The sequence below is a fragment of the Salvelinus namaycush genome, chromosome 19, assembly GCF_016432855.1.
Source record: "Salvelinus namaycush isolate Seneca chromosome 19, SaNama_1.0, whole genome shotgun sequence".
NCBI classification, from domain to species: domain Eukaryota; kingdom Metazoa; phylum Chordata; class Actinopteri; order Salmoniformes; family Salmonidae; genus Salvelinus; species Salvelinus namaycush.
The window spans coordinates 17,992,398-18,018,748 of record NC_052325.1 but is presented as its reverse complement, the minus strand read 5'-3'; the positions used below and the strand labels follow the sequence as shown (position 1 = coordinate 18,018,748).

The window sequence follows — 26,351 nt, the reverse complement described above, 5'->3', positions numbered from 1 at the left end:
GTAGCTCCTTCTGCACTTCCTTTTTCTCCAGGTTCTGCCTTGGAAGGTGCTGCGTCTGCAGGTGCAGGTGCTGCTTCGGCGGGCTCTGGCTCGGTGGGTGCTACTTCGGCGGGTGCTGCCTCAGCAGGTGTTGCCTCAGCTGCTCTTTTGTCAGCGGGTGCTTCCTCTCCCTCAGCAGCTGGTGACTTAGTGGCCGGTTCCACAACGATGGATTGCTTAGTGAGAGATGCAGGAGATGGCACTTCGCATTTCTCCACAATGTATCCTTGAATCTCACATCCTCCGTCATATATAGGTTTGCCCCATGACAGGAAAACTGAAGTTTTGCTTATGTCAGTTACTTTAGGATTAATTGGTGCACCTGGTCTGAAGATTGGATCCAAAGCCTTGTAGAAAACTGTTGGGGAGCTTGGCTCTCCAACTCCAGAGACATTCTCAGCCAGAACTCTAAATTCATAAATATGACTTTCCATAAGTCCGGTGACTTTGTAGGTTAAGTCGGTAACTGTCTTCCTATTGCATCTGGTCCATCTCACACCCTCCTTATCGTGCTTCTCAATAATGTATCCAATAATATTACTGCCACCATCATATCCAGGAGCCTCCCAGGTAATCACCATTGAATCCTTTTTGACATCGGAAACCTCCAACCTACTTGGTGAATCTGGGGGAACGAATGGGTCTTTGACAGTCACAGCAATTGATTCCAGACCCATACTAAGTCCAAATTTGTTTACTGCCTGGACTTTGAAAATGTACTCATTTCCCTCCAAGAGTTTTGTAACCTTCAGATAATTTGACTCACACTTATTATCAACAACAGTCCAAACTAATCTGCTTGTCTCCCTTCTCTCTACAATGTAATGAGTGATTTTACTGCCGCCATCATATAGTGGGGATTTCCAAGCAAGGCAACATTGATCATTTGTGATGCCAGTGACAGAGATAGGACCTTGTGGTGCCCCAGGTTTATCCAGAACAACCACATTGATTTTCACTGACTTCTCGCCTCCTGGATTCTTTAGAAGTAAAGTGTACTTTCCTCCATCTTCAAGTTTAGCCTCTTTGACAGTCAACAAAGTGGTGCTGTCTGTATTTTTTATGTCTCTGGTGATAGTGTTTGCAAGGGGTGCCTCATGGCCGCTCTTCATCCAGAGGATTTCGGGTATTGGACTACCATGAACATCGGCATCGATTTTGAAGCCATCTCCAGCATTAACATAAACAGTTTGTGTGAACTGTGGGTCAATGCTAATACGAGGAGGGTCGATTTCATCTTTAGCAGTAATTGGTCCAGTGCTGTATGAGGGAAGGCTGAAAACACCTGCTGCGTTTCTTGCAATAACACGGAACTCATATTTCTGGTTCTCCACAAGGCTGGTTGCCACATACTCGGTTTCAATGATATTTGTGAAGTTGGTTTTGTTCCAGCGGCCCTCTGGCAACTCTTTCTTCTCTACAATATAGCCGGTGACGTTGGCACCACCATCATACTCTGGCTTTGTCCATGTGATTGTTACAGAATCCTTTGTTATCTTAGTAGCCTCAGGATCTCCGGGGGGATCGCAAGGATCCCTAGAAATGTGACCTTCGGAAAGTTTGCTAACTTTTCCAATTCCCACAATGTTTTCAGCGTAAACTCTGAATTCATATTCCTGTCCTGGTTCCAGGCCAGTGGTCTTGTAAGATGTATCCTGGATAAGAGACTTATTGAGCTTCACCCAGAGAATACTGTTTCTCTCTTTGCGCTCAAGATGATATCCCAGCACAGTGCTTCCACCATCATTAACAGGCTCATTCCACACAACTACCATGCTATCCTTTGTGGAAGACTGTACAGATGGTGTTCCTGGAGGGCCTGGTAATTTGAATGGATACTCAGCAACAACAGACCCTGAGGTCAGAGATGGGCCCTTTCCATACCTGTTCTGAGCTGTCACCCTGAACTGGTACTCTGAACCGTTTTTCAGCCTCGAAGCTTTAATCGTTGTTCTTGCATGATTTGGAGACACAACCAACCAAGTTTGTGTGGACGTGTCTCTCTTTTCTACAAGGTAGCTGTTGATTGTTGCACCACCATCATACTCTGGTGGAGCCCAGGAGAAAAGCACACTGTCAGTAGTAACAGCCTCAACTTTAATTGGGTCCTTTGGTGGTCCAGGTTTGTCAAGAACAACTACTGAGATGCATAAAGATGTATCCCCAGCGGTGTTTGCGAGTATGATTCGGTACTGACCAACATCTTCTCTGCATGCCTCTTTGATTTGAAGATTGATCAGTTTATCTGATCCTCCAAAGTTAACTCTGGTGGTACGCTTCATAGGTAGATTGTCCTTTATGAATGAAATAGTTGCTCGGGGACGAGCAATAAACGGAATCTGTACTGTCAAATCCTCTCCTGCTAGAACACTGAATGTGTTGAACAACATTTTAGCTGATGGGACAATCACAAGATCTTTAGCAATCACTGGCACACCAATTTGACGTGGATCACTTGTTCCTTTTTCATTTCTTGCTGCTACACGGAACATGTACTCTTCACCTGGTGTCAGTCCAGGGACAACTGCTTCTAATGTTTTGACAATGGAAGACTGGACCCATTTCTCAGCACCTTTGCTCAGCATCTCAACAACATAGCATACCACTCTACTTCCTCCGTCATGCTCTGGTTTCTCCCAAGACAGGGTGGCACTAGTCTTGGTAACATCGGCGAGGGTGATTTTGGCAGGAGGCTGTGGTTTTTCAGAAACTTTAACTGATTCACGGGTTTCAATTGGTAGGCCAATTCCATATTCATTTTCAGCTAAAACTCTGAAGTAGTAGTTACATCCCTCCTGCAGCTGGTCAACTTTCCAGGTGTTCTTATGACAGTTAGATTTTACAGTGGCATATGCTTTCCTTGTTGATTCACGTTTTTCAACAATGTAGTTCTTAATCTTTGCTCCACCGTCATTTACTGGAGCATCCCAGATAAGAGTGACAGATTCTTTAGTGACGCTGTTGATCTTGAGATTTTGCGGGGCACCTGGGGTATCTAGCACTCTGACATTCACAGCAGCTGTATTGGATCCATAACTGTTTTCTATTGTGAGCACGTACTTGCCACTGTCAAATCGGTTGACATTTTCCACCACCAGTGATGTGTAAGAAGTTGTGCTTTCAATGGTTGCTCTCGTAATAGGTTCACCATCTTCTTTGGTCCATTTTGCCTCGGGTGATGGTCTTCCTCTGATAGGTACAAAAAGTCTCAATGTGTTACAGGCTCTGATATTCACAACCTTCTTTAGCTCTGCATCCAGGTCAAATTCCGGTGGAAGCAGCCTGTCTTCAGCTCTCGGTGTGCCAGGAATAGTTGCTTCCTCTCCAATGCCCTCACTGTTTACGGCAGAAACTTGAATCATGCACTCTTTGTCCTCCTCTAAGTTCATAAGGGTAAACGATGTACCCATTAGTCCTCCTGGCGGAGTAACAATTGTCCATTCCTCCTCCCCAGGAACGCAGGTCTCCACAATGTATCCTGTGATTTCAGAACCACCATCATAATTTGGCTTGTTCCATGCAATCGTAATGGATGACTTGGTTGTGTCCACGACTCTTGGGTTGCCTGGAGGGCCTGGTTCGTAAAGGGTGTCAGTAGCCTTGTAGAAAGGACTTGAATTGCTTGGTAAGCTTAATCCAGCTGCATTCTCTGCAAGAATTCTGAATTCATATTCATGTGTTACTTGAAGCCCAGTTACCTTGAACTGCAAGTCTTTTACTTTCTTCTTGTTGCATTTTACCCAGCGAAGACCAATCTTGTCTTTCCTTTCAATATTATAGTTTGTGATTGGAGTTCCACCATCGTACTCAGGAGCCTTCCACATAAGAATCATTGAATCCTTAGTGATTATTGTTACTTCAGGATCCTTTGGAGGATCTGCTGGCACCCATGGATTGTTTGCAATAGTTGGCGCAGATTCTAGAGGCTCTCCGACTCCATATTTGTTGACTGCCATTACTCTGAATATGTACTCATTTCCTTTGAGTAACTTGTTCACCTTAAATTGAGTATCAGTTAAGCCTGAGGCCGAATTTGTCCATGCAAGCCTGCTTGATTCACGCTTTTCAATCACATAATGGTCAATCTCTGCACCACCATCATCTGCGGGTGGAGCCCATTCCAAAATACAGTTGTCAGATGTGATATCTGACACCACCAGGGGTCCTCCAGGTGGACCTGGTCTGTCAAGGACTTTGACATTAAAGATATGCTTGGCAAACCCACCAACATTTGTGGCAGTCAGAACAAATTCACCTCCATCTCTTCTTAACGAGTCTTTGTTAATCAGAGTTGTTGTTAAGTCAGTCATTTTAATTGTCAATTTCATCGTATTTTCAATATCCTTTCCACCCTTGGTCCACACCATGGATGGTAGTGGTTGGCCTGCAACATCTGCATCAAGTTTGAAGTTTTCCCCTGCTTTCAGGAGAATCACATCCTTGAATTTGGCATCAACCATGATTCGTGGTTCCACAATATCATCTGTGCAGGTGATGGGATCCGATGGCTCAGATGGTTCACTTACTGAACCAGCTGCATTTTTGGCAAGTACACGGAATTCATAGGCCTCATTCTGAGTTAACCCACTTACAGTGAAAGTGGTCTCAATGATGTTTGTGAAGTTGGCCCTCATCCAACGACCAGCTGGTAAGTCTCTCTTTTCCACTACGTAGCCAGTAATCTTGAACCCACCATCATATTCAGGCTTTGTCCATTGAATTGTTACTATATTCTTGGAAACAAAGATTGGCTCTGGTTGACCTGGTGGATCCACTGGATCAAGGGCTAGCATTGCTTCTGAAGCCTTGCTTGGTTTACCAATTCCAGCCATGTTTTCAGCAGTGACGCGGAATTCATATGCAACTCCATCTTCCAGTCCACTTGATTTGAATTGATTATCTTTCACCATGGATTTGCTGATCTTTTGCCAAAGGATGCTGCTTCTCTCTTTCCTCTCAATGTGATATCCAATGACTTCACTTCCACCATCATAAACAGGTTCATTCCAGCCAATTGTCATTGTGTCTTTGGTAAAGGCCACAACCTTTGGAGTGCTAGGTGGCCCAGGGGGTTTGAATGGATATGCAGCAACCACTGACTCTGAGATGATTGGTTGACCAGCACCATATCTGTTTTTAGCTTTGACTCTGAACTGGTATTCCGCACCAGTCTTCAGACGAGTAGCTTTAAATATTGTACGGATTACTGATGATGTCAATTCTACCCATGACGTTCCCGTAGTTTCCCTTAATTCAACAATGTAATTGTTGATTGGTACACCTCCATCATTCTCAGGTGTTCCCCAAGAGATGACAGCATAGGTACGGGAGATTTCATCTATTTTTATTGGTCCCTTTGGAGGTCCAGGGACATCGTGCACTTTTACTATGATGGTATCTGTCACTGAGCCAACTATGTTCTTCCCTGTCATGCCATAATGTCCTGTGTCACTCCTTATGCATTCTGTTATATTCAGGATACTTGTGGTTGCAGTACATTCAGTGATTATTCTTGGGGTTATCTTGAGGTGCTGACCATCTTTCGTCCATGAAACAGTTGGTTTTGGACGTCCCATAACTGGTATCTCAACTTTAATCTCATCTCCTGCCCTGGCAATGACAATTTTCTGGCATATTCCACGCAGGTCAAATTCTGGCATTGTTATTGTTTCCTTGATAGTAACAGGCTTGCTGTCACAAGGACCACTTCTTCCGGAGTGGTTTACAGCCATGACACGGAATATATACTGTTCATTTTCATTCAGGTTCTTCACTATGAAGTCCATAGTCTTGACAGTTGTCACATGGGACCACTGGTCTCCTCCCTTCTTTTGAGCTTCAAGGACATATCCAGTAACTCTACTACCACCGTCATGTTTTGGCTTTGTCCATGCAAGACTGACAGCGGTCTTGGTGACATCTGTAGCATAAACGCTCTCAGGGGGTGTTGGTGCTTGAGATGCTCGAATTGGATCTGTAGTCTCAACCGACTCGCCAATTCCGTACTCATTTTCAGCCGATACTCTGAAGTAATATTCTGACCCTTCTGCTAGATCAGGAATTCTAACTGTGCTATTTGGACAAACTGATATTATGGTGGAATATGCTTTGCGTGTTGACTCTCTCTTTTCAATGATATAGTTTGTTATCTTTGAACCACCATCGATAAGCGGCAGTTCCCATTGAAGAGTGATGCTCTCTTTGTCAATGTGCTTTGGCTTCAGATTAATTGGTGGTCCAGGTGAATCCAGAACTCTCACATTGACATGAGCAGTCTTCTCTCCTGCAGCATTCGTAAGGATCAAGTTGTATCTTCCTGCATCATTTCTTGTGCAGTCAGGGATGACAAGCATAGTGTATGACTCTGTGCTGTCAATGTTAGCACGTCCTTTGAGTGGTGCGTCTTCGCCCTTCGTCCAGGCTACTTCAGGAGCTGGGCGACCTTTAATGGGCACAAATATGCGGATGGAACATCCCGCCCTGACAACAAGGGTTCTTCTCAGCTCAACATCCAGTTCAAAGTCTGGCTCTTCTTCACGTTCAATAATTTCAACCAGTTCTTCAGTTTGAGCTGGTTCACCAACTCCCTCTGCATTCATTGCACTGACTCTGAAGTGGTATTTTGCTCCCACTTTCAAGTTAGGAATAACAAATTCTGTAATTCTCAGTGAAGCAGTTGGTGTGTCCTTGAACCATTCCTCTTCTCCATCTTTTTTATGCTCAACAAAGTACCCTGTGACTTCAAGCCCACCATCTTCAAGTGGTTTCCCCCAGAAGAATGTTGCAGAAGTCTTTGTTGTGTCTGTAATTCTTGGGTTGATTGGAGGTCCAGGTGCATCTAAAATAGTAATAGAAGTGATCAGTATATGATTAAAAGATAACATTAAGGCAAATCCCTATATATAATGATTCAATATTACAACAATGACAGAGATTAGATATCTAAAAGTGAAGTAAGTAAAGTGGAATGACTACGTAAATATGACTACATAAAAGCAACATATATGGATAGATGCAGATTTTTTTTACTCACATTTAACAGTTTTGGTCGTAACAGACAATGATGGTTCACTTGGCTCTCCGAAGCCTGCTTTGTTCTCTGCAACCACCCTGAATTCATATTCAACTTTCTCTGTGAGTCCCGTTACTTGATATGAGAGTTCAGCAATGGACTTCTTCGCTGCCCTAACCCATCTCATGCCCTTTCTTTCTTTCTTTTCAACCATGTAGCCTGTGATGTCGCTACCACCATCATCAATTGGTCTTTTCCAGTTGATTTTGACATGGTGTCCTCCAATCTCTTCAATCTCTGGTTTTGATGGAGGACCAGGGGGACCTGCAAACAAAATATATCACAGTATTTAGGATGCATTAGTGAAAATATACATAACCATGATTCAATCCAACTAAATGAAACAAGTCAGTTTTACATACCAAATTGGTCCACCATCTTAGCTGGCCCAGACACTGCTGCTTCTCCAGGACCATAGTGATTAACTGCCTTCACACGGAAGATGTATTCATTTCCCTGGATTAGCTTCTTGGCAATATAGTGGCAGTCAAGTACTTTTTCTGAAAGAATGGTCCAAAGGAGGCGGCTTGTTTCTCTCTTCTCCAGGGTGTAATATTTAACTGGACATCCACCATCTTCAGTTGGTGGTGTCCATGTCAGTGTGACCTTCTCAGACGAAACTCCACTGACCTCAATAGGACCCGGAGCTGCGGGAACGTCCAAAACCTTCACTTTCACAACTTCTTCTGTGACACCAAATGGATTGCTGGCTGTAATTGTGTATTCTCCAGAATCCGATCTCCCGGCGTATTTGACAGTCAATGTCGAGGACGTTGCAGTGGACTCAATCTGGCAGATATCTGAAGGCTTGAAGTATTTTCCACCCTTAGACCACACTGATGTTGGTGGGGGTTTGCCTACAATACTTGTTGCAGTTATGACGATGTGGTCACCCGCTCTGACTGTGAGTCCCTCTTTTACAGTGGAATCAATAGTGATGGTTGGTGCCTCTGTTGAATAAATCAATATAGTAATTACCTTCATGGTAGTAAACACACCACATTCTGTTACTTAATTTCATGATTAATAATACAATCATCAATATAAATATATATCTTACCGTATTCATCCTTGCACACAAGTGTATCTGTTTGTTCAGAGGGAGGGCTCAATGCTCCAGCGGCATTTTTTGCCCTGATTCTGAACTCAAACTTGCATCCCTCCTGCAGCTCTTTCACAGTGTATGCTGTGTCTACAACATTCACATTGTTAGCCTTTTGCCAGATCTTGGAAGGCAAATCACGTTTTTCCACAATGTAGCCTGTCAGTCTGTGTCCACCATCGTACTTGGGCTCAGTCCACTGAAGTGTTACAGTACTTCTTGTGATGCTGATCACATCAGGTTTTCCAGGGGCATCTGAAATACAAACAAGAAGGATGCTCAATGTGATTGTAAGACAACACCTTGATTATTCCAGCGAAAATATTACAAAAACAAATTACCAAGTGGACAAACTAGACACAATCCAATCTGGCCTATGGATGCAATGGGACACCTGAATGAACAATGAACCTTGAAAAATATTCCACTTACCAATTGGATCCAAGGCAACATGCGCCCCAGTTGGTGGACTTGCTCTGCCAACACCGGCCAGATTCGTGGCCATGACTCTGAATTCATATTCCAGTCCTTCAGTTAAGCCGGTGACCTTGTGTTCCTTCAACTTAATGGCTCCCCCTGACCTCTTCCACAGCATGCTGTTCCTCTCCTTGAACTCAACGTGGTAGCCTGAAATCACAAGGGTTCATAGATTGTTATGATTGATAATCAGAATCATTTTTATTCGCCAAGTACATGTACCAGGAATTTGACCTGGTGATGTTGTGCTGACGTCCCCTTTCAATTAACCGAACACACTGAGAGAATTTAGACAAATATACACAAAATCATTCACTTGACAACTCCCACCTGCATCAACTCAGAAAACATAAAGTTGCTACTGTATGCTAAAAAAGACACTTGTACTCTACCAGTAATTGGAGAGCCTCCGGTCTTCCTTGGGTCAGACCAGGCCAAGAATGATGAATCATGACGCATACTCATGATCACAGGTGCAGGTGGTGCCTCAGGTACATCTGGAAAGGAGCGATAACGTTACAATCAGTCAACAATATCCAAATTACATTTGATGACAAAAAATGATCTATACAATTTAGAAGAAAACTTAACTTACTGAATGGATGTTTGGCAACAATAGGCTCGGATTTGAGTCCTTCACTAGCACCATGCTTGTTCTGTGCACAGACTCTGAAGATGTATTCCGTCTCCTCATGAAGACCTGTCACTCTGAAGGTGGTAGTATTGGAAACTGCTTCAATATCGGTAGCAATGCTAACCCACATGTTGGTTACGGAATCCCTCTTCTCAAGAGTATAGTTGGTTATCTCTGATCCACCATCATCCTTAGGTGCAGTCCATCTCAGGGTGCACCCATCTGCAGTGACATCCTTAAACTTCATTGGTGCGACAGGCATTCCTGGTTTGCCAACCACCCTAATGAAGATGGTGGATTCCTTCACTCCAGAAATGTTTTTCAGTGTGACTGTGTACTTAGAGGCATCGCTCCTCTGGCAGTCACGGATCAGGAGGGTAGTGTTGACTGCTGTGGATTCTGCACACACTCTTCCAGTATCGGTCAAATCCTCATCCTCGCCCTTCTTCCAGGAGCATTTAGGAGTAGGTTTGCCGTAGAGTGGGAGCTTGATGCGGACGATACTTCCCTCCTTTGCAATGTAGCACAGATTGGGAATGCCCCGCAAGTCAACTCCAGGATGAACTAGGAAAGACAGAGGACAAGAATAGGGTTAATATCTGCCGGTGAAAAACAATGGTCGTGAGATAAATCACAGACAGTTCATGAGGAGGAATTCCTTATGGGGCCTGGTCAAAAGTAGCGCACTATATAGGGAAAGGGGTGCCATTTGGGATGCAGATAAAGACTTACTGATCTGGTCTTTAGCCACCACATCCAGCTCCTTGTACGGACTGTCACCAGAGTCATTTACTGCTTTGACTCTGTACTTATATTCTTTTCCTTCCACCAGATCCTTGGCACTGTACTGCATGTTCTTGGAACTCATTAGCTCCTTCCAGTTATCATCTCCATTCATAACCTCAAGCACATACACAATGATGCGGCTACCGCCATCACTGAGAGGTTTCTTCCATCCAAGGGTGCATCCTTGCTTTGTGATCAACAAGGGCTTGAAGTCCATGACTGGCCCAGGTTCCTCTGTAATATCAAATGAGATTAGAAGAACATTCTCTCCACACAAAACAATGTAGATTATATTAGATATAATGCATGATCACTCACCAGACGCTCTAACTGAATCTGCGGTTTCACATGCCTCACCAACGCCATATTCATTCACAGCCTTGACTCTAAAACAGTAAGATCTACCAGCCTCCAAATCAGGGATCTTGAGAGTGTTTTTGGCATAGTTATCCTTAACTAGAGACCAAGCTTTTCTCTCTGCATCACGCTTTTCAATAATGTAACTGGTCACTTCGCTTCCACCATCAATAAGAGGAGTATCCCAAAGGATCTTTGCACTGTCCTTTGTTGTCCCCTTTACCATGAGATTGACTGGTGGCCCAGGGGTATCTGTATGTCAGATAGATAAATACATTAAGTATTACAGATTAAGCCATATTTATTTAAGATCTCATGAATCGAGTCTTAAATACAATAATTTATGCTTACCGTAAACCTTGACAACAATTGTATACATCTTCATTCCGCTGCGACTTTCAAGACTCAGGATATATTTGCCCGCATCATATCTGTTGCAACTCTGGACTAACACCACAGTGTCAGTGTCGGTGCTCTTGATAACGATGCCTTGTCTTTCCTTGATGTTGCTGTTCATTTTTGCCCAGATCACCTTGGGAGTGGGACGACCCTTTATTGTGGCGAAAAGTCTCATTTGGGACCCAGCACGGAGCTCCAGAACCTCCTTCAGGTCAGCACTGAGTTCTGCCTCAGGAGCAACTGAAATCAAAGCAAGAAAACTTCTTTCAATCTACACAATGTTGGGTGTGTACATAGACTTAATTGTAAGCTCATTATAAACTTGAATACTTGAAAAACAAAGTTAATAATACTACATGGTGATAGAGGTGAGTTTCCCCCCTTACTTTGTAAAGCATTTTGCGCACTAGAAAAGCTATGTATAAATCCAATCAATTATTATTATTATTATTATTCTTACATATGATCCTAAAGTTAGCCTACAGTATACTCATTCAATCGGGTTAGTATTAAAATGTTAGCATACCCAAAATGTCCTTTGCTACATGTTTGTCTGGCACTTCGCATGTTTCACTGAAGCCCACTTTGTTCACGGCAGACACACGCAGTTGATATTCAGATTTATCAATGAGGTTCTGAACAAGGTAGAATGTGTCCTGGAGGTTCTTGGGCACGTTGCATCTGATCCAGTCTGTTGCGTCTGTTCTCTTGCATTCAACAAGGTATCCCAGGATGGCACTGCCTCCGTTATTGGCTGGTTTAGTCCAGGTCAGGCTAATTGTGCTGCGGCTGACGTCAGTGACCATCGGGTTCACAGGGGGTCCAGGAGGATCTATTGAGGAGCACATTTATGTTATATAAAAGGTCATTATAAATAAATATATATTTGAACATAATATAAAATCTACAGAGGGCAACATTACGGTAAAAGGTATTTAACAGAAGCTTTCATCTAAAGCGACTTACAGTCATGTGTACACACATTTTACATATAGATGGTCCCGGGAATTGAACCCACTACTCTGGCGTTAAAAGCTCCATGCTCAACCAATTGAGCTACAAAGGACCATTAAAAGTAAGTATAAAAATGTATTTAATGTATATACACTGGGTGTACAAAACTTGAAGAAAGCCTTCCTAATATTGAGTTGCACCCCTTTTTGTCCTCAGAACAGCCTTAATTCATCGTGGACTCTACAAGGTGTCGAAAGTGTTCCACAGGGATGCTGGCCCATGTTGATTCCAATGCACAGTTGTGTCAAATTGGCCGGATGCCCTTTGGCAGATCTTAACACAAACCTGTGCGAATGGCACCTACTACCTTAACCCCGTTCAAAGACACTTACATTTTTGTCTTGCCCATTAACCCTCTGAATGGCACACATACATAATCCATGTCTTCATTATCTCAAGGCTTAAAAATCTTTATTTAACCGGTTTCCTCCCATTAATCTACAGTGATTGAAGTGGATTTAACAAGTGACATCAGTAAGGGACCATAGCTTTCACCTGGATTCATCTGGTCAGTCTATGTCATGGAAAGAGTTCTTAACGTTTTGTACACTCAGTGAATATATTAAAAGTATATTAAATAAATATCAAGTATACATTTTAATATTAAAAGTAAATATAAATGTACATATTATAGGTAGATATCAAGCTACATATTATAGGTGCATTGTCATCCAGAATGATTGTCATCCAGAATGATGTTGGGTAAATTGTTTTAATAAGTTTGGATACTTACTGATAGGATCGTGGGCTGAAGCCACAGTGGATGGCTCACTGGGTTTGCCAAGGCCAGCGTTGTTCAGGGCAATTACTCTGAATTCATACTCTGCTCCCTCTGACAGACCAGCAACTTCCAGGGTTCTCTCTATCAAGGCTTTCCTGTTCAGTTTAGTCCAGTTGACTTCCTTGGTTCCCTTCTTCTCCACCATGTACCCTAAGATGGTTGACTTGCCATCATCGGCTGGTTCCTTCCAGCTAACGGTCATGTGCTCTTTGGTGATGTTTGTGATGACTGGTGCCTCACATGCCCCAGGGACAGCTAAAAATAATGATTCAAGTATTAAACAAACACAGTTCTAGAGGCATTGTGCTGTGTGATAAACGTGTCTGTTAAAGTATTTACTGCATTAAAACTACTGCATTAAAGTATATGAAAAAAGTAAATAGAAATCTTACTGAATGGATTCCTGGCATAGACGGGATCAGTCAAGATGGCTTCTCCAACCCCAAATCTATTCTCTGCGCGGATGCGGAACTGGTACTCTCGTCCCTCAATCAGTTTCTTTGTGGTGAGTTCAAACACATCACCCTGAATATGGGCTGCGACCTGAGCCCATTCAGCTCTACTGGTCTCACGTTTGTCAACAATGTAGTTTGTGATGTCCGAGCCTCCATCTGCAATAGGCGCCTCCCAACTAATCTGGACACTATTGGCAAACACGTCACCAAACTTGACAGAGACTGGTGGACCGGGGACATCTAAGAAGAAGAATATGTTTATGTTTCTTGATTATAATAAATGTAATATGTTTCTAGTTGAAAAAAACAAATATCTTGAAATATATCTTTGTCTGTCTTTATACTTACCGAAAACCGTTAACTTAATTTCTCCAGTTTTGGATCCACTTGCATTTTCTGCCAAAATAGTATACTCTCCTGTGTGTTCCTTTGTTACTCCAAGAAGCTCTATGCTGAAGAGATGTCTCAACTGGGACATCTTCAACATCTCAGAAGCTCTCAATACTTCCTCTCCCCTCTTCCATGTAACCTTGGGCATCGGTTTTCCAAACACCTCTGCCTCAAGAAGTACATTTGCTCCAGCCTTCACTGGCTTAAGCCTCTTCATTGGGATTCCAATTTCTACTCTTGGTGGCACTGAAATGATAATTGAGACATGGTCAGAAATGCACTAAAATCCAATCAAATCGATGGTATATACATATATTTGCTTAATTTAGAGGAAACAAATGTCAATGCAATATTCCTACCCTTCTCTGCAGAGACCAGAACTGGGTCTGTGATGTCTGATGCCCGGCTCATGTTGACAGCGGTCTTTGCGATGACTCTGAACTGGTACTCCATGTCTTCCTCCAGTCCAGTTGCAGTGTACTCTTCTCTGGGTACATTCTGACTGCTGGTGTTGCAACGGACCCATTTGTCTCCAGGGAGCCTCAGGGCCTCAACATAATATCCAATGATCTTGCTTCCACCGTCATTCTTTGGTCTAGTCCAGACCAAGTTGACTGCATTCTTGGTAACATCGAGAACCTCTGGTTTGCCTGGTGTGTCTGTGCAGGAATAAATCAAGTACACAATGTTTGAGGAAGAAGTCGTACGAGTTATGTATCATAATAGGAAAAAAGGAATTAAAAATACACATACCAACTGGTGTTCTTGCTGTGACAAAGTCAGACTTCTTGCTTGGCTTACTCTGTCCAGCACGATTGATGGCAGATACTCTGAAGTTGTATTCCAAGCCCTCAATAAGGCCTGCACAGGGATATTCCGTTGATCTGACAACTGAGTCGTTAGCCTTGACCCAAAGGAGGCTGTTCCTCTCTTTGCGTTCAATGTAGAAGCCAGTAATAGGGCTGCCACCATCGCTCTCAGGTCTGTCCCAGGCTACAAACATACAGTCCTTGTTGACCTTGGTGATGTGGCAGTTTAAAGGCTCACTGGGCACATCTATTGATAAAATAAATCAAATAAAAACAAGATTTAGATTAAGTGAACGATACAACAATACAACAGAGTTTTATTAGATTTTTTTGTGTGAAACCCACCGAAGGGGAATTTGGCAATCATCCTGTCCGATGTAAGGGGGTCTGAGATTCCAAAGCGATTCTCAGAACGGACACGGAAGATGTATTCCTTTCCAGGGATGAGCTTTCCCAGTCTGCAGCCAGTCTTGCCACAGGACGATACAGCGTTTACCCAGTCGCCTCTGATCACGTCACACTTCTCCACTACGTAGTTTGTAATCTGGCTTCCGCCATCTTCAATTGGTGCTTTCCAAGAGAGTGTGCAGGCATCAGCGTCAATGTCACTGATCTCAAATGGAGGCTCAGGCGCTCCGGGGATATCTGAAACATTAATATACAGTCATTATCAGCATTCACATCTAACACAATTTTCATTCGAATAGTTTGAAAATAGAACCGACTAATTATTTTATGCAATTAAGATACAAACCTCTGATGATGATTTTAATATGCTGATCTACTTTAGCACAGCTGTTCTCAGCAACCAAACTGTATAGTCCACTGTCGGTTCTGGACACGTCTTTGATGATGAGCACACACATGTTTGCAGATTTGTGCACAGCAAGACGACTAGAGGAAACAACATTGTCATCTCCTCGCATCCATGTGCAGGTTGGTGCTGGCTTTCCAGACACAAGAGCTTCCACTCTGAGTTTAGCTCCTGCTTTGGCAGACACAGCCTCCGCCATCATAATCTTGGGTTCCACTGAAAACCAAATAAAAAGGAATTTTTTGTTAACTTGATTTGATGAAAAATAAACCCTCATCACACACAAAAATCACAATTCTATTATGTGTGGATATGTTGTGAATAACATTGGTTGCAAAAAAAGAAAACTTACGCATCTGTTCCTTGATCTCATAAGCGTCCCTAGTTTCAGTGTACGAACTGCGACCCATGATATTTCTTGCAGCCACCCGGAATCTGTACTTCATACCCTCCTTGAGTCCACTAACTGAAAGGGTTAAATTTTTAACAGTTGTGTATGCCATCCATTGTGGTTCTGGCTTCTCTTCCGCTGGTTCTTCCACAACCACAGGTGCAGGTACAGGTTCCGGAGGAGGAGCAGCTTCCTCTCCTTCTACTGGTTCTGCTGGTTCTGGTTCTGGTTTGGGTGGGATGAGCCCCATGTATTCAACTATATAACCATCTATCTTAGCTCCTCCATCACCCAATGGTTTCAGCCATCCCAGAAGTGCACTGTTCTTTGTAATTTCCAATACATCAATCTTCGGGCATGGTTCAGGTTTGCCTGGGAAGAAGAAAACCAGCAAAAAGTTGTCAAAATTCAGGCTTAAATAATTGAAGGCTAGGCTTCTAGTGCATCTAATGAATGGTTCTTAGATCATTAATGAAACGGTCAAACAAAAGGGTACTTACTGACAGGATCAGATGCCATGTAGGACTTTGGCGAGACCTTCGCAACTCCAGGACCATATTCATTCACAGCCGTGACTCTAAAGAAATACTCTGTGCCTGAAACAAGTTTCTTGACGTTGGTTTCAGTCTGTTCAATATTGTTTGCGACTGGTCCCCAGGTCTTGCGGTCGATTTCACGCTTCTCAATAATGTAATGAGTGACTGCACTGCCACCATCGTTCTCAGGGGGTGACCATGCCAGTTTGGCGGACGTCTGTTTAATATCTGTGGCATCCAGACCCACTACAGGCCCTGGGGTATCTGTTGAGGGGAAAAACATGTAATCACATTGACATGTTTATGTAGTACAACATATTATAAGATTATGGGCAGATATTCAAACTGCAAGCAGCAATAGAGCAATGCAGTAGTTCTGAGATGAGCGAAAACACACTACTTACCCAGTACTTTGACATTGACAAACACTGCCTTCTCCCCAGCTGGGCTGGACAGGGTCAGGGAGTATTTGCCTGAATCATCCCGTGTACTTTCAGGGATAACCAGGAAGGTCATTGTGTCAATGATGTCCACATGGCCCTTCCTGACAACGTTATCGACACCCATTCTTCTCCAGGAGACTTTGGGAGCTGGTCTTCCCTTGATGGTTGCCACCAGTCGGATGGGACATCCGGCCCTGACTGTCAGACCCTCCTTCAGACTAGCATCCATGTCAATTTCAGGTGCCTCTGTTGGTCGAAGAAGGTGTAGATAGATGTATTAGTGTGATGATACACTAATGATCTTTCACACAATGTAATTAAACTGAAATATGCCACATTAAACAAACTGTAGTACTATTTACTATTCACTGACTAAGTCGCTCGGGATAAGCCCATCTGCTAAATTACAAAAATGTGAATGTAAAATGTAAATGTATTTTAGGACTCACCAAGGATATCCTTGGGTTGCACGGGCATCGTAAGATCCGCCGTTAAGCTCATACCGCATTGATTTTGAGCAGAAACGCGGAATTCATACCATTCATGATCATCCAGACTGGAGACAGTGAATTCACATACAATTAGCTGGGCTGCGACATTACACCTCTTCCACGCCGCATCCTTGTTTCCCTTGATCCTCATTTCCACCACATAACCAATGATAGGAGCTCCACCATCACAAACAGGCTTTGTCCACTTCAGTGCTACTGAGGTCCTTGTACTGTCACCAACCTTCAGATTTGTTGGAGGGGCTGGGACATCTGAAAATGTCAAAACGAAATAAACAAACTGCATATTAACACAGATACTTTGGAAATGCAAAGGCTAAAGCAAAACCATTGTGAATGTATGATTTTATAATATTTAGAACTGCTGTACTATACATACCAAGAGAATCTCTGGCGGCGAGTGATCTTGAGGGTTTGCTTGGTTCACCAAGTCCTATTTCATTCTCAGCCCTGACGCGGAACTGATATTCATGATCACGCAGCAAACCAGTGACAGTCAGTTGGGTCGAATCAATGGAATGCTTTGTGCAAGGAGACCATCGTACTCCGAATTCTTCCTTTTTCTCCAGAATGTAACCAGAGATTTTCTTTCCACCGTTATTCTCAGGAGGGTTCCATGTAACGGTCATCTCCTCCTTGGAGATCTTGATAACTTCTGGTGCTTCTGGAATGCCAGGTTTACTGAATTCGGTCCTTGCCACAATAGGTGCGCTCTCCACTGCAGGACCTGCCCCCATCTTGTTTTCTGCACGCACCCTGAATATATACTCATTTCCTTCTACAAGGCGGGTTACTTTAGCAGAGTTGGTGATCACAGCAGAAGAATGTATGGACCACACCATTCTCTTCTTCTCACACTTTTCTATGATGTAGTTATAAATTTCACATCCACCATCATCTTCTGGCATATCCCATGTCAACATGCACCTATCCACTGTAACACCATTTACAACTAGGTTGCTGATAGGACCAGGTCTATCAAGCACACACACATTCGCCCATCCAGTGGCTGTTCCAGCACTATTGGTAGCAGTGATGTTATATTTTCCAGTATCTCCACGTCTTGAGTTTGTCAACAGGAATTTAGAGAATTCTACACCGGCTTCTATTTGGAGCCTTGGGCTCTTGGTGATGTCCCCTGTGTCGTTCTCCTTTGTCCACTTTACTTCCGGAGCTGGTTTTCCCTTGACATCAGCTTCAATCGGAATGGCGTCACCGGCATTAACCACTAGAGTCCATTGCAACTTCATCTTGATCTCTGGCACCACTAACTGTTCTTTAACCTCAACCTCAGCAGTTGTCACCCAGTTGCTCTCACCTCCTTCATTCTTTGTCTGTACCCTGAACTGGTAAATTTCGTTTTCAATGCACTTGTCTGCCATGAAGTAAGTTTCCTTAATCGCACCCTTGTGCAGTCTCTCCCATTCTTCTGCCACTTTAGGTTTCTTTTCAACATGGTAGCCCAGGTTACGGCTGCCACCATCATAGTCTGGTCTCTTCCATTTCAGGAAGACGAATGTCTTGCCGATCTCAGAGATAATGAAGTCAATAGGGTCACCAGGCTTCTCAATGGGATCAACAGCAAGGATGGCTGTTTTGGTCTCTGTTGAAGGTCCAGCACCAATTTTGTTCTCTGCACTCACACGGAAGAAGTATTCACAACCCTCATGGAGTGGTGCCTTCATAAGGCGTTTGGTGCAATCATTTGATACCACAGTCCAATTCCTTTGACTAGGTTGACGGCTCTCAATAATGTACTGTGTTATTTCAGTTCCTCCATTATCCTCTGGGTTCTCCCAGGAAACCATGCAGGATTCTTTTGTCACGTAAGTGGTCTTCAGATTCTGACAGACGCCTGGAGTGTCAAGCACATTCACAATAATGGTAGCCTGTGCTTGACCACTGCTGTTTTTAGCAAGGATAGCATACTTTCCGTAATCTTGCCTTACTGCATCTGAAATCACCAGCTCAACCAGAGGGTAGTTGTTGTTCATCTCAGTACGCCTGTCTATGCCTAGAATCTTGGCATCCTTAGACCAAGTGATATCAGGATCTGGTCTACCTTTAACTCTAGTAACAAGGTTGATACTCTGTCCCACCCTAACTGTCAGAAGGTCACGGCAAGCAACATCAACTGTCAGCTCTGGGGGAACCAGAATGTCCTTGGCAAGGACTGTTTCTGAGAGCTCTGTAGGTTTTCCATCTCCAATAATATTGGAAGCGCTAATGCGGAACCTGTATTCCATGCCCTCAGTAAGTCCCATTGCTCTAAATGCGCACATCGGGATGAGATCCTTATGAACTTTCTCCCATTTGGTGCTGGCTGATTTCTGACATTCAACTATATAACCTAAGATGGGGCTGCCTCCATCTCTTGTTGGCTTGGTCCACACCAAGTCAGCATATGACTTGCTCCAGTCCCTCAGTTTAGGGTTTAATGGGGGTCCTGGCTTAGTAATAGGACGAGTGCACTTCACTGGATCTGATACAGGAGAGGGCTCGCTGACACCAGCAACGTTCTCAGCAAAGATTCTGAACTCGTAGCTGTTGTTCTCGAACAGACCTGATGCTCTGTATCGGAGATCCAATACAGGTGTCTTGTTGACGCGGATCCATTTCCCTGTCATTTCTCTGCGCTCTACTACATAGCCACTGACTGGACTGCCACCATCAAATTCGGGCAGAGTCCATTCTATGGTCACAGCATTCTCTGTGATATCAGAGCAGGTTGGCTGGCCTGGAGGGCCAGGTGGATCAAACATATGTTTGGCAATAGTGGGAGGACTCTCAAGTCCAGCACCAATGCCCACCTTGTTTTCTGCACGGACACGCAGAATATATTCACGACCTTTCTCCAATCGAGAAATTTTAGCCTTTGTACCAGTGCATCCTGAGCACACAACTGACCATGGTTCCCAAGCCTTTTTGGTATCCTTCTTTTCAACAATATAACACGTCAAAGGAGTGCCACCATCATCTTTAGGTGGTCTCCAGTTGATGACCATGTGGTCAGGGGTAACTTCAAGGATGTTGATCGGGCCAATGGGGGCACCTGGGACATCGAGCACAGTGACGTGCAGAGCAACAGTCTTGCTTCCAGCAGAGTTTGCCACGGTGAGGAGATACTCTCCAGTGTCACCTCTGACACATCCAGTGATGGTGAGAGATGTGTTCATGCCCTCAGTGTCAATCTTGACATTGCCCTTTGTTGCCAGTTCCTTTCCGTCACTCACCCACTTGGCTGTGGGAGTAGGAATTCCTTTCATGACTGCTGGGAGTACGATAGTGCTTCCAGCCTTGACAATCAAACCCTCAATAAGCTTCACATCCACTGAAATAGTTGGTGGCACTGAAAAAGAAAACATAAGGTATCAATGTTAGACTTTGAGGCATGTGGGCTGTCATCATTTACTTTAGATTTGATCATTGGTGAAGGATTAAGTTTCCCCCTTAATATGTAAGCGCTTTGGGTGTCTAGAAAAGCACTTTATAAATCAAATAATTGATTTATTTATTATTATTATTGATCAAAGAAGTCTTACAGAGTTTCTCCTGGCAGGTTACAGGGACACTGGTGTCTGGACGGCTCACGCCAACAGCATTTTGGGACTTCACACGGAACCTGTATGTCTTTCCCTCCTCCAGTCCAGTGACATGGCTATGAGGATTGGTGACAGTCTTGAAGGTGACCCAGTCTTTTCCCTCACCCTCCTGGTGCTCAACGATGAATCCAGTGATCTCACTTCCTCCGTCGCGGTCTGGCCAATCCCATTGGAGCCAGACTTCAGTCTTGTCAACGTCGATGTGATGTAGATTCTTTGGTGGACCAGGTGGATCTGAAAGTCATTCAATTTTGAAAATCAAACGATGAATAGTAATAGATGGTTGATAAACATTTGGGAAATTGTCACCGAAGTGTTCAAAAACATATAGAATATAACTTTATTATCCATCTGAGGATGGCAAATATTTTTCTGCCGTCCTCCGATTGGCAATAACATTCTAATCTATTTTATCCCTTACAGAAAAACACATGATTTCACATGTGGAAAATCATATGATATCACGTGAAATTTCTCATGTGAAGTCATGTGAAAACAATTGTTTTTGGAACACTTCCGTAAGGGTATTACATTCTATTCCATTCTTGTTATCATCAGTACTCACAAAGAGGATCAACAGCCTTGATCGGCGTCTTAGTCATGATGTAGGAACCTCTGCCAAACTGGTTCTCAGCAGCAACACGGAACAGATACTGGATGCCTTCCATAAGATACAGAGCCATCAGACTAGGCTTCTTGTTTGATGCAGCGACGGGCACCCATTTCTCAGCCGCCACGTCTTTCTTTTCCACAACGTAGTGAGAGATGACAGCCCCTCCATCATCCTCAGGAACCTTCCAGGTCAGGTAGGCTGACTCACTGGTGATCTCAGAGATTTTCAGATCCCGAGGAGGTCCGGGTTTATCTAGATAAACACGCAAATATTAATCAATTAATCAACACAACATGTTCCTTTTTTACTTATTTAAATAAATGATATGTCCCAACAAACAAGCCGAAAATCAACAGCAGTACATTGCATTTTGTGTTAACTATGCATAATTCGAGCAACTATTTGTTGGGATTTTTCTCAAATAAACAAACTTCTTATTAATTGTTCTCAGTTAAATGTAACATACCTAAGGTGAGCACTGTGCATGTAGCGGACTTCTTTCCAGCTGCATTTTCAATAGTGAGTGTGTAGTTGCCGCTGTCTGAGCGGACACAGTTGAGCATAACAAGTTTGCTGCCAGTGGCAGTGGCAGCAATGGTACAACGATCTGTGGGAACCTCTTCTCCGTTCTTCTGCCATACTACAGTGGGAGGTGGCATGCCCTTGATCACTGAACTGAGAGTAATATTAGTTCCTACCATCGCAAGATGGTCACGGGACATATTGGCATCAAGCAGCAACTCTGGTTTCTCTGTAAAGGGATACAACAAAATATATTATTGTACAAGTTGTACATAGAATTATTGATGATCATTTCCACATTGATATAAAGTTAATAATAAATAAAGATGAACTACTTACCCAGTCTGTCATGTACTTTCACTGTTTGCTTACAAGGGGCAGGCTCAGAGGGTCCAGCAGCATTCACAGTGAAGACCCTGATGTTGTACTCTGCTCCGTCTTCCAGGCCCTTTAGAACATAGTTGCATTCTGGACACTCTTCAGGAGTCTCATTGCCCTGTGACCATTCTACTGCACCAACCTTCTGGTACTCAACAAGGTAACCAAAGATTTTGCCTTTGCCATCATGGCGAGGTAGCTGCCATTTCAGGCTTACGGTATCCTTGGTCTTGTCGATTGCCTCTGGCAGTACAGGGGGGCTGGGAGGAACTATACAGAGAGAAAATGCATCAGTTACCAATCCTAACTTCATATCTATCATTTACAATAGACCAAATAGCTTATTAGGCTTTTTAAAATAGTTAATAGACTTACCAATTGGATCTTTGGCAAGAATTGTGTTTGATGGGGGACTAGGGTCACCAGTGCCGATTTCATTCTCTGCCATAACCCGGAATTGATATTGACAGCCTTCAATAAGGTCAAGCACCCTGAACTGAGTAGTTGGGTAGAGGGGTTCTCTGGTGGCACGAGACCATCTCTTTGCAGCTGGCTCCTTCTTCTCCAAAATGTAGTTAGTGATGGGTTTGCCGCCATCACGAGGTCTGCTCCAAAGCACAAGGCAGTTGTCAGCATACACCTCCCTCACGTTGGGCATCTCTGGTGCCTCAGGCACTCCTGTAAAACACAGGACAACAAGTCACATTAGGAACAGCAACAATGGCACTCAAGTGGACAAAAAATAAGTAAATAATGGTTTTGTCCCAAATGGGACCCTATTCCCTGTATAGTGCATTACTTTTAGCCAAGGCCCATAGGGCTCTGGTCAAAAGTAGTGCACTATATAGGGAATAAGGTGCCATTTGAGACACAACCTAAATAATTTCAATCTATTGCAGTGATTACGTACTGAAGAGATCTTTGGCTCTCATCTCCTCTGAATCCAGTGGGTCACTGATTCCGTACATGTTCTCAGCACAGATTCTCATGATGTACTCTTTTCCCTCAATCAACCTGGGGATTTTGCACGTCAACTTCGTCGAAGCAGATGTTACATTCCTCCAGATGTCACTATTGATGTCTCTCTGGTCAATGATGTAGTTGGACACGTCCACTCCGCCAGAATCAATAGGAGGTTTCCAAGAGATCACCATAAACTCTCTGTGAACTTCATCAAAGATGACTGGACCAACTGGTTGTGTTGGGCGATCTGGATAGGAAACCATAATGTGTTGGTCACTTTGGTTCATAATTTATGATAATGGTTTGGTCACTTTGGTTCAAAACTTTAACTTTGGTTCATCTACATTTTATTTTATTTTTTTTACATAAATTAAACAAATAATATTAGAGGCCATTGATGTGAGATTTTCAGCTTGACTGAGTAACAACTTACCTACAACGGTCACATTGCAAATGCCCTTTCGAGAGCCGGTGCTGTTTTCAACCAGCACGCAGTATCTGCCGCTGTGCTCGCGCTTGGCTTTCATAAGGCCTAAAGTCATGGTGGTCAGTGAGTTTTTGAACTTGATGTGCTGATCTGCTTTCAGCTCTTCGTCATCTCTGTACCACATGATAGATGGAGAGGGCTTTCCGGTGTAGCGACCCTGGAGAGCCATGCTCTCTCCAACACGGATGATGATCTTGTCACGGAAGTCAAGCTCAATGGTTGGGGGTTCTGAAAAAGGACATTCAATATCATTACTATATTTCAAGATAAGATTTAAATTCAAAACATCCTCTGTTTTCGGTAATCTATAATCAAGTTTAATCAAAGTGATTTGGTAGAATCAAAGTAGAAAACGGCGACCATCTCACCAAGTTCATCTTTGCAGGTGATTGGTTTGGTGCAGAACGATGGCTTGCTGGGCCCAATTTCATTCACAGCGCTAACTCTGAACTCATAGGTGTCCCCATCTCTCAGACCGTCATAGGTGAATCTCCTCTCCATCAGTTTCTCCTTGGTCAGACGTGTGAACTTGTCCTTGCCGATCATACGGGCCTCCAGGATGTACTTGGTGACTTCTGACCCTCCGTCAGACACAGGAGGTTTCCATGTTAAGCTGATATAGTCTCTATGAACTGCTGTTACTTCAAGGTCCTCTGGGCGGTCTGGAACGGCTGAGTAACACAACACAATAGATTAGTCATCACATCACATTTTTTAAATGTCATAATAAGAAAGGACTTTTTTTTTTAAACATTTATTTTTTAAAGGAGTGGGGCAGTTAGGAGAGAGTGCTGAAAGAACCCATACGGGCAGTGGTACAATGTACTGTACATGTGCTTGAGAGGCAGCGGGTTATACCGCTTGACCACCAAAGGCCAAGAAAAAGTAATCTAGTTATGTATGTAGACCAGACTTACTGATGGGATCCTTTATGATGATTTCGCATGCGGTGTTAACGAAAGGTCCAACTCCAATGGAGTTCTCAGCTGCGATTCTAAAGAAGTAAGCTTTTCCGTTCTGCAGTCCGTGGGCCACAGCAGTGTGTCTGGTGACTGTGTAGGACAGGGCAGTCCAGGCCTTCCTCTCCACATCGCGTTTCTCAATGATGTAGTTGGTGATGGCAGAACCACCATCATCCTCAGGACAAAACCAGTTCAGCTTGCAGGAGTCGCTAGTAAGGTTCTCTGAGGTGAAGGGTACGCCAACTGGACCAGGGACATCTGAGGAAGAACATGAAAGATTGTGAGACTTCTGTTCTATTTGTGGTAACATGCATGGTTGTTATTGAGCTGCTACAGGGACAGCAGAGAACAAATAAAAATAAGTTGTGTACAAGAGATAATAACTTGTGTACACAAGATTGTTTCTCCACATTACAATCTAATTAAAATATCTCAACTTGAGTATCACACACACTTCTTTATGTGTCGTCCTGGTTCTGCATGTGTATGAGTTCCTATCTTATTTATTGATTCTTTCCTGTAATTTCTACACACTTACCCAGGACATCAACAATGATAGATCTCTTCTTTTCTCCTCCTGAGTTAGCAGCAGTCAGAGTATAGACTCCTTGGTGTCTTCTGGTGCAGGGCTTGATGACCAGCGATGAGCTGATAGCGGTGGTCTCAACTGCACTTTCTGGTGGTAGAGCACCGTCATCACGGCTCCATGTGATCTTTGGAGCAGGCTGGCCAGACACAAAGGCCAGGATGCGGATCACACCACCGGCATGGACTACCATCCTTTCCTTCACTGTGGCATCAAGGTCAACCTCAGGAGCAACTGTGATAGGCATAAAAACATAATATTATCATTCCATTTATCCCAAACAGATCAACTAGATCACAATTTCAGGGAGCAGATGAAGAATTTAAAACCATGATATTATCATATGTGGATATAAACAGGTCAATAAAGAAAAGCTCTCCTAAAACAAGAGATCATAATTTCAAGAAGGAGACATTTAAGAAGTTAACTCACTTGTTCTGTCTTCAACCTTAATAGCGTCTGGGACTTCACCGGGTTCGCTGGGGCCTGCAGCATTCAATGCTGTCACTCTAAACTTGTAGAATCCACCGGTCTTCAATCCAGTAATGACCAACTTGGTGCTTCTGTGCTCCTTGTCTTTAGCCTGAAACAAAAACATATGTTATGTAAAACTTGTGCACATACAGGTTACCTTATTGGGGAAAAAAACATTCAAATTACAAAAACAATCATTATACTTACTTTAACCCATTTGTCTGTTCCATCCTCTGAGTATTCAACAATGTATCCCGTGATCTTAGATCCACCATCCTTCAGAGGTGGGATCCAGACTAGATCCACTGATGACTTGGTCCAGTCTGTGACCTTTGGTGTTGGAGGTCCAGGGACGGCTACACAATAAAATTCAAACCATGTTTAAAACACTGAAATATGGTTGAAAAATCTGTGCAATAAGCTATCAAAAACAAAAAAACTACAAGTAGGCATTGGTCTGAAGCCGAAAAAGGAAGGACATTCACATGAGCACCACCCATCCACCCATGCTCAACCAAGGTCTTCCAGCACACAGCTTTGAACTACTACAGTAGATATGTTGGTCTATTGTTCTTCAGAAAATGGCTGAATCTCAAACCGAACACTTCAAACCCACTGGGCACAGAATTATTTTATTTTTATATATTAACTTTATTTAACTAGGCAAGTCAGTTAAGAACAAATTCTTATTTACAATGACGGCCTACCTCAGGCCAATTGTGCACCACCCTATGGGACTCCCAGTCACAACTGGAC

General features: G+C 43.4%; 1 protein-coding gene across 1 annotated transcript in view; it reads right to left on the bottom strand.

Moving 5' to 3' along the window:
• Positions 1-26,351, bottom strand: part of ttn.1 (titin, tandem duplicate 1) — a 167,363-nt gene that overhangs the window by 43,813 nt on the left and 97,199 nt on the right. Inside the window, exons 144-179 of the mRNA XM_039014232.1 lie at positions 25,803-25,951; positions 25,554-25,704; positions 25,074-25,355; positions 24,491-24,793; positions 23,942-24,244; positions 23,520-23,801; positions 23,034-23,333; positions 22,499-22,801; positions 22,085-22,393; positions 21,690-21,974; positions 21,176-21,475; positions 20,551-20,844; positions 17,388-20,357; positions 16,949-17,260; positions 16,461-16,745; positions 16,021-16,320; positions 15,770-15,892; positions 15,482-15,661; positions 15,070-15,345; positions 14,661-14,960; positions 14,260-14,562; positions 13,866-14,165; positions 13,465-13,752; positions 13,054-13,356; positions 12,614-12,916; positions 11,393-11,698; positions 10,819-11,106; positions 10,429-10,719; positions 10,057-10,344; positions 9,286-9,888; positions 9,083-9,187; positions 8,646-8,840; positions 8,172-8,468; positions 7,474-8,061; positions 7,073-7,375; positions 243-6,877 (exon numbers count right to left, since the gene is read on the bottom strand). Coding sequence (XP_038870160.1) covers positions 243-6,877; positions 7,073-7,375; positions 7,474-8,061; positions 8,172-8,468; positions 8,646-8,840; positions 9,083-9,187; positions 9,286-9,888; positions 10,057-10,344; positions 10,429-10,719; positions 10,819-11,106; positions 11,393-11,698; positions 12,614-12,916; positions 13,054-13,356; positions 13,465-13,752; positions 13,866-14,165; positions 14,260-14,562; positions 14,661-14,960; positions 15,070-15,345; positions 15,482-15,661; positions 15,770-15,892; positions 16,021-16,320; positions 16,461-16,745; positions 16,949-17,260; positions 17,388-20,357; positions 20,551-20,844; positions 21,176-21,475; positions 21,690-21,974; positions 22,085-22,393; positions 22,499-22,801; positions 23,034-23,333; positions 23,520-23,801; positions 23,942-24,244; positions 24,491-24,793; positions 25,074-25,355; positions 25,554-25,704; positions 25,803-25,951 — 19,403 coding nt within the window. The remainder of the gene's footprint in view (positions 1-242; positions 6,878-7,072; positions 7,376-7,473; positions 8,062-8,171; positions 8,469-8,645; positions 8,841-9,082; positions 9,188-9,285; positions 9,889-10,056; positions 10,345-10,428; positions 10,720-10,818; positions 11,107-11,392; positions 11,699-12,613; positions 12,917-13,053; positions 13,357-13,464; positions 13,753-13,865; positions 14,166-14,259; positions 14,563-14,660; positions 14,961-15,069; positions 15,346-15,481; positions 15,662-15,769; positions 15,893-16,020; positions 16,321-16,460; positions 16,746-16,948; positions 17,261-17,387; positions 20,358-20,550; positions 20,845-21,175; positions 21,476-21,689; positions 21,975-22,084; positions 22,394-22,498; positions 22,802-23,033; positions 23,334-23,519; positions 23,802-23,941; positions 24,245-24,490; positions 24,794-25,073; positions 25,356-25,553; positions 25,705-25,802; positions 25,952-26,351) is intronic.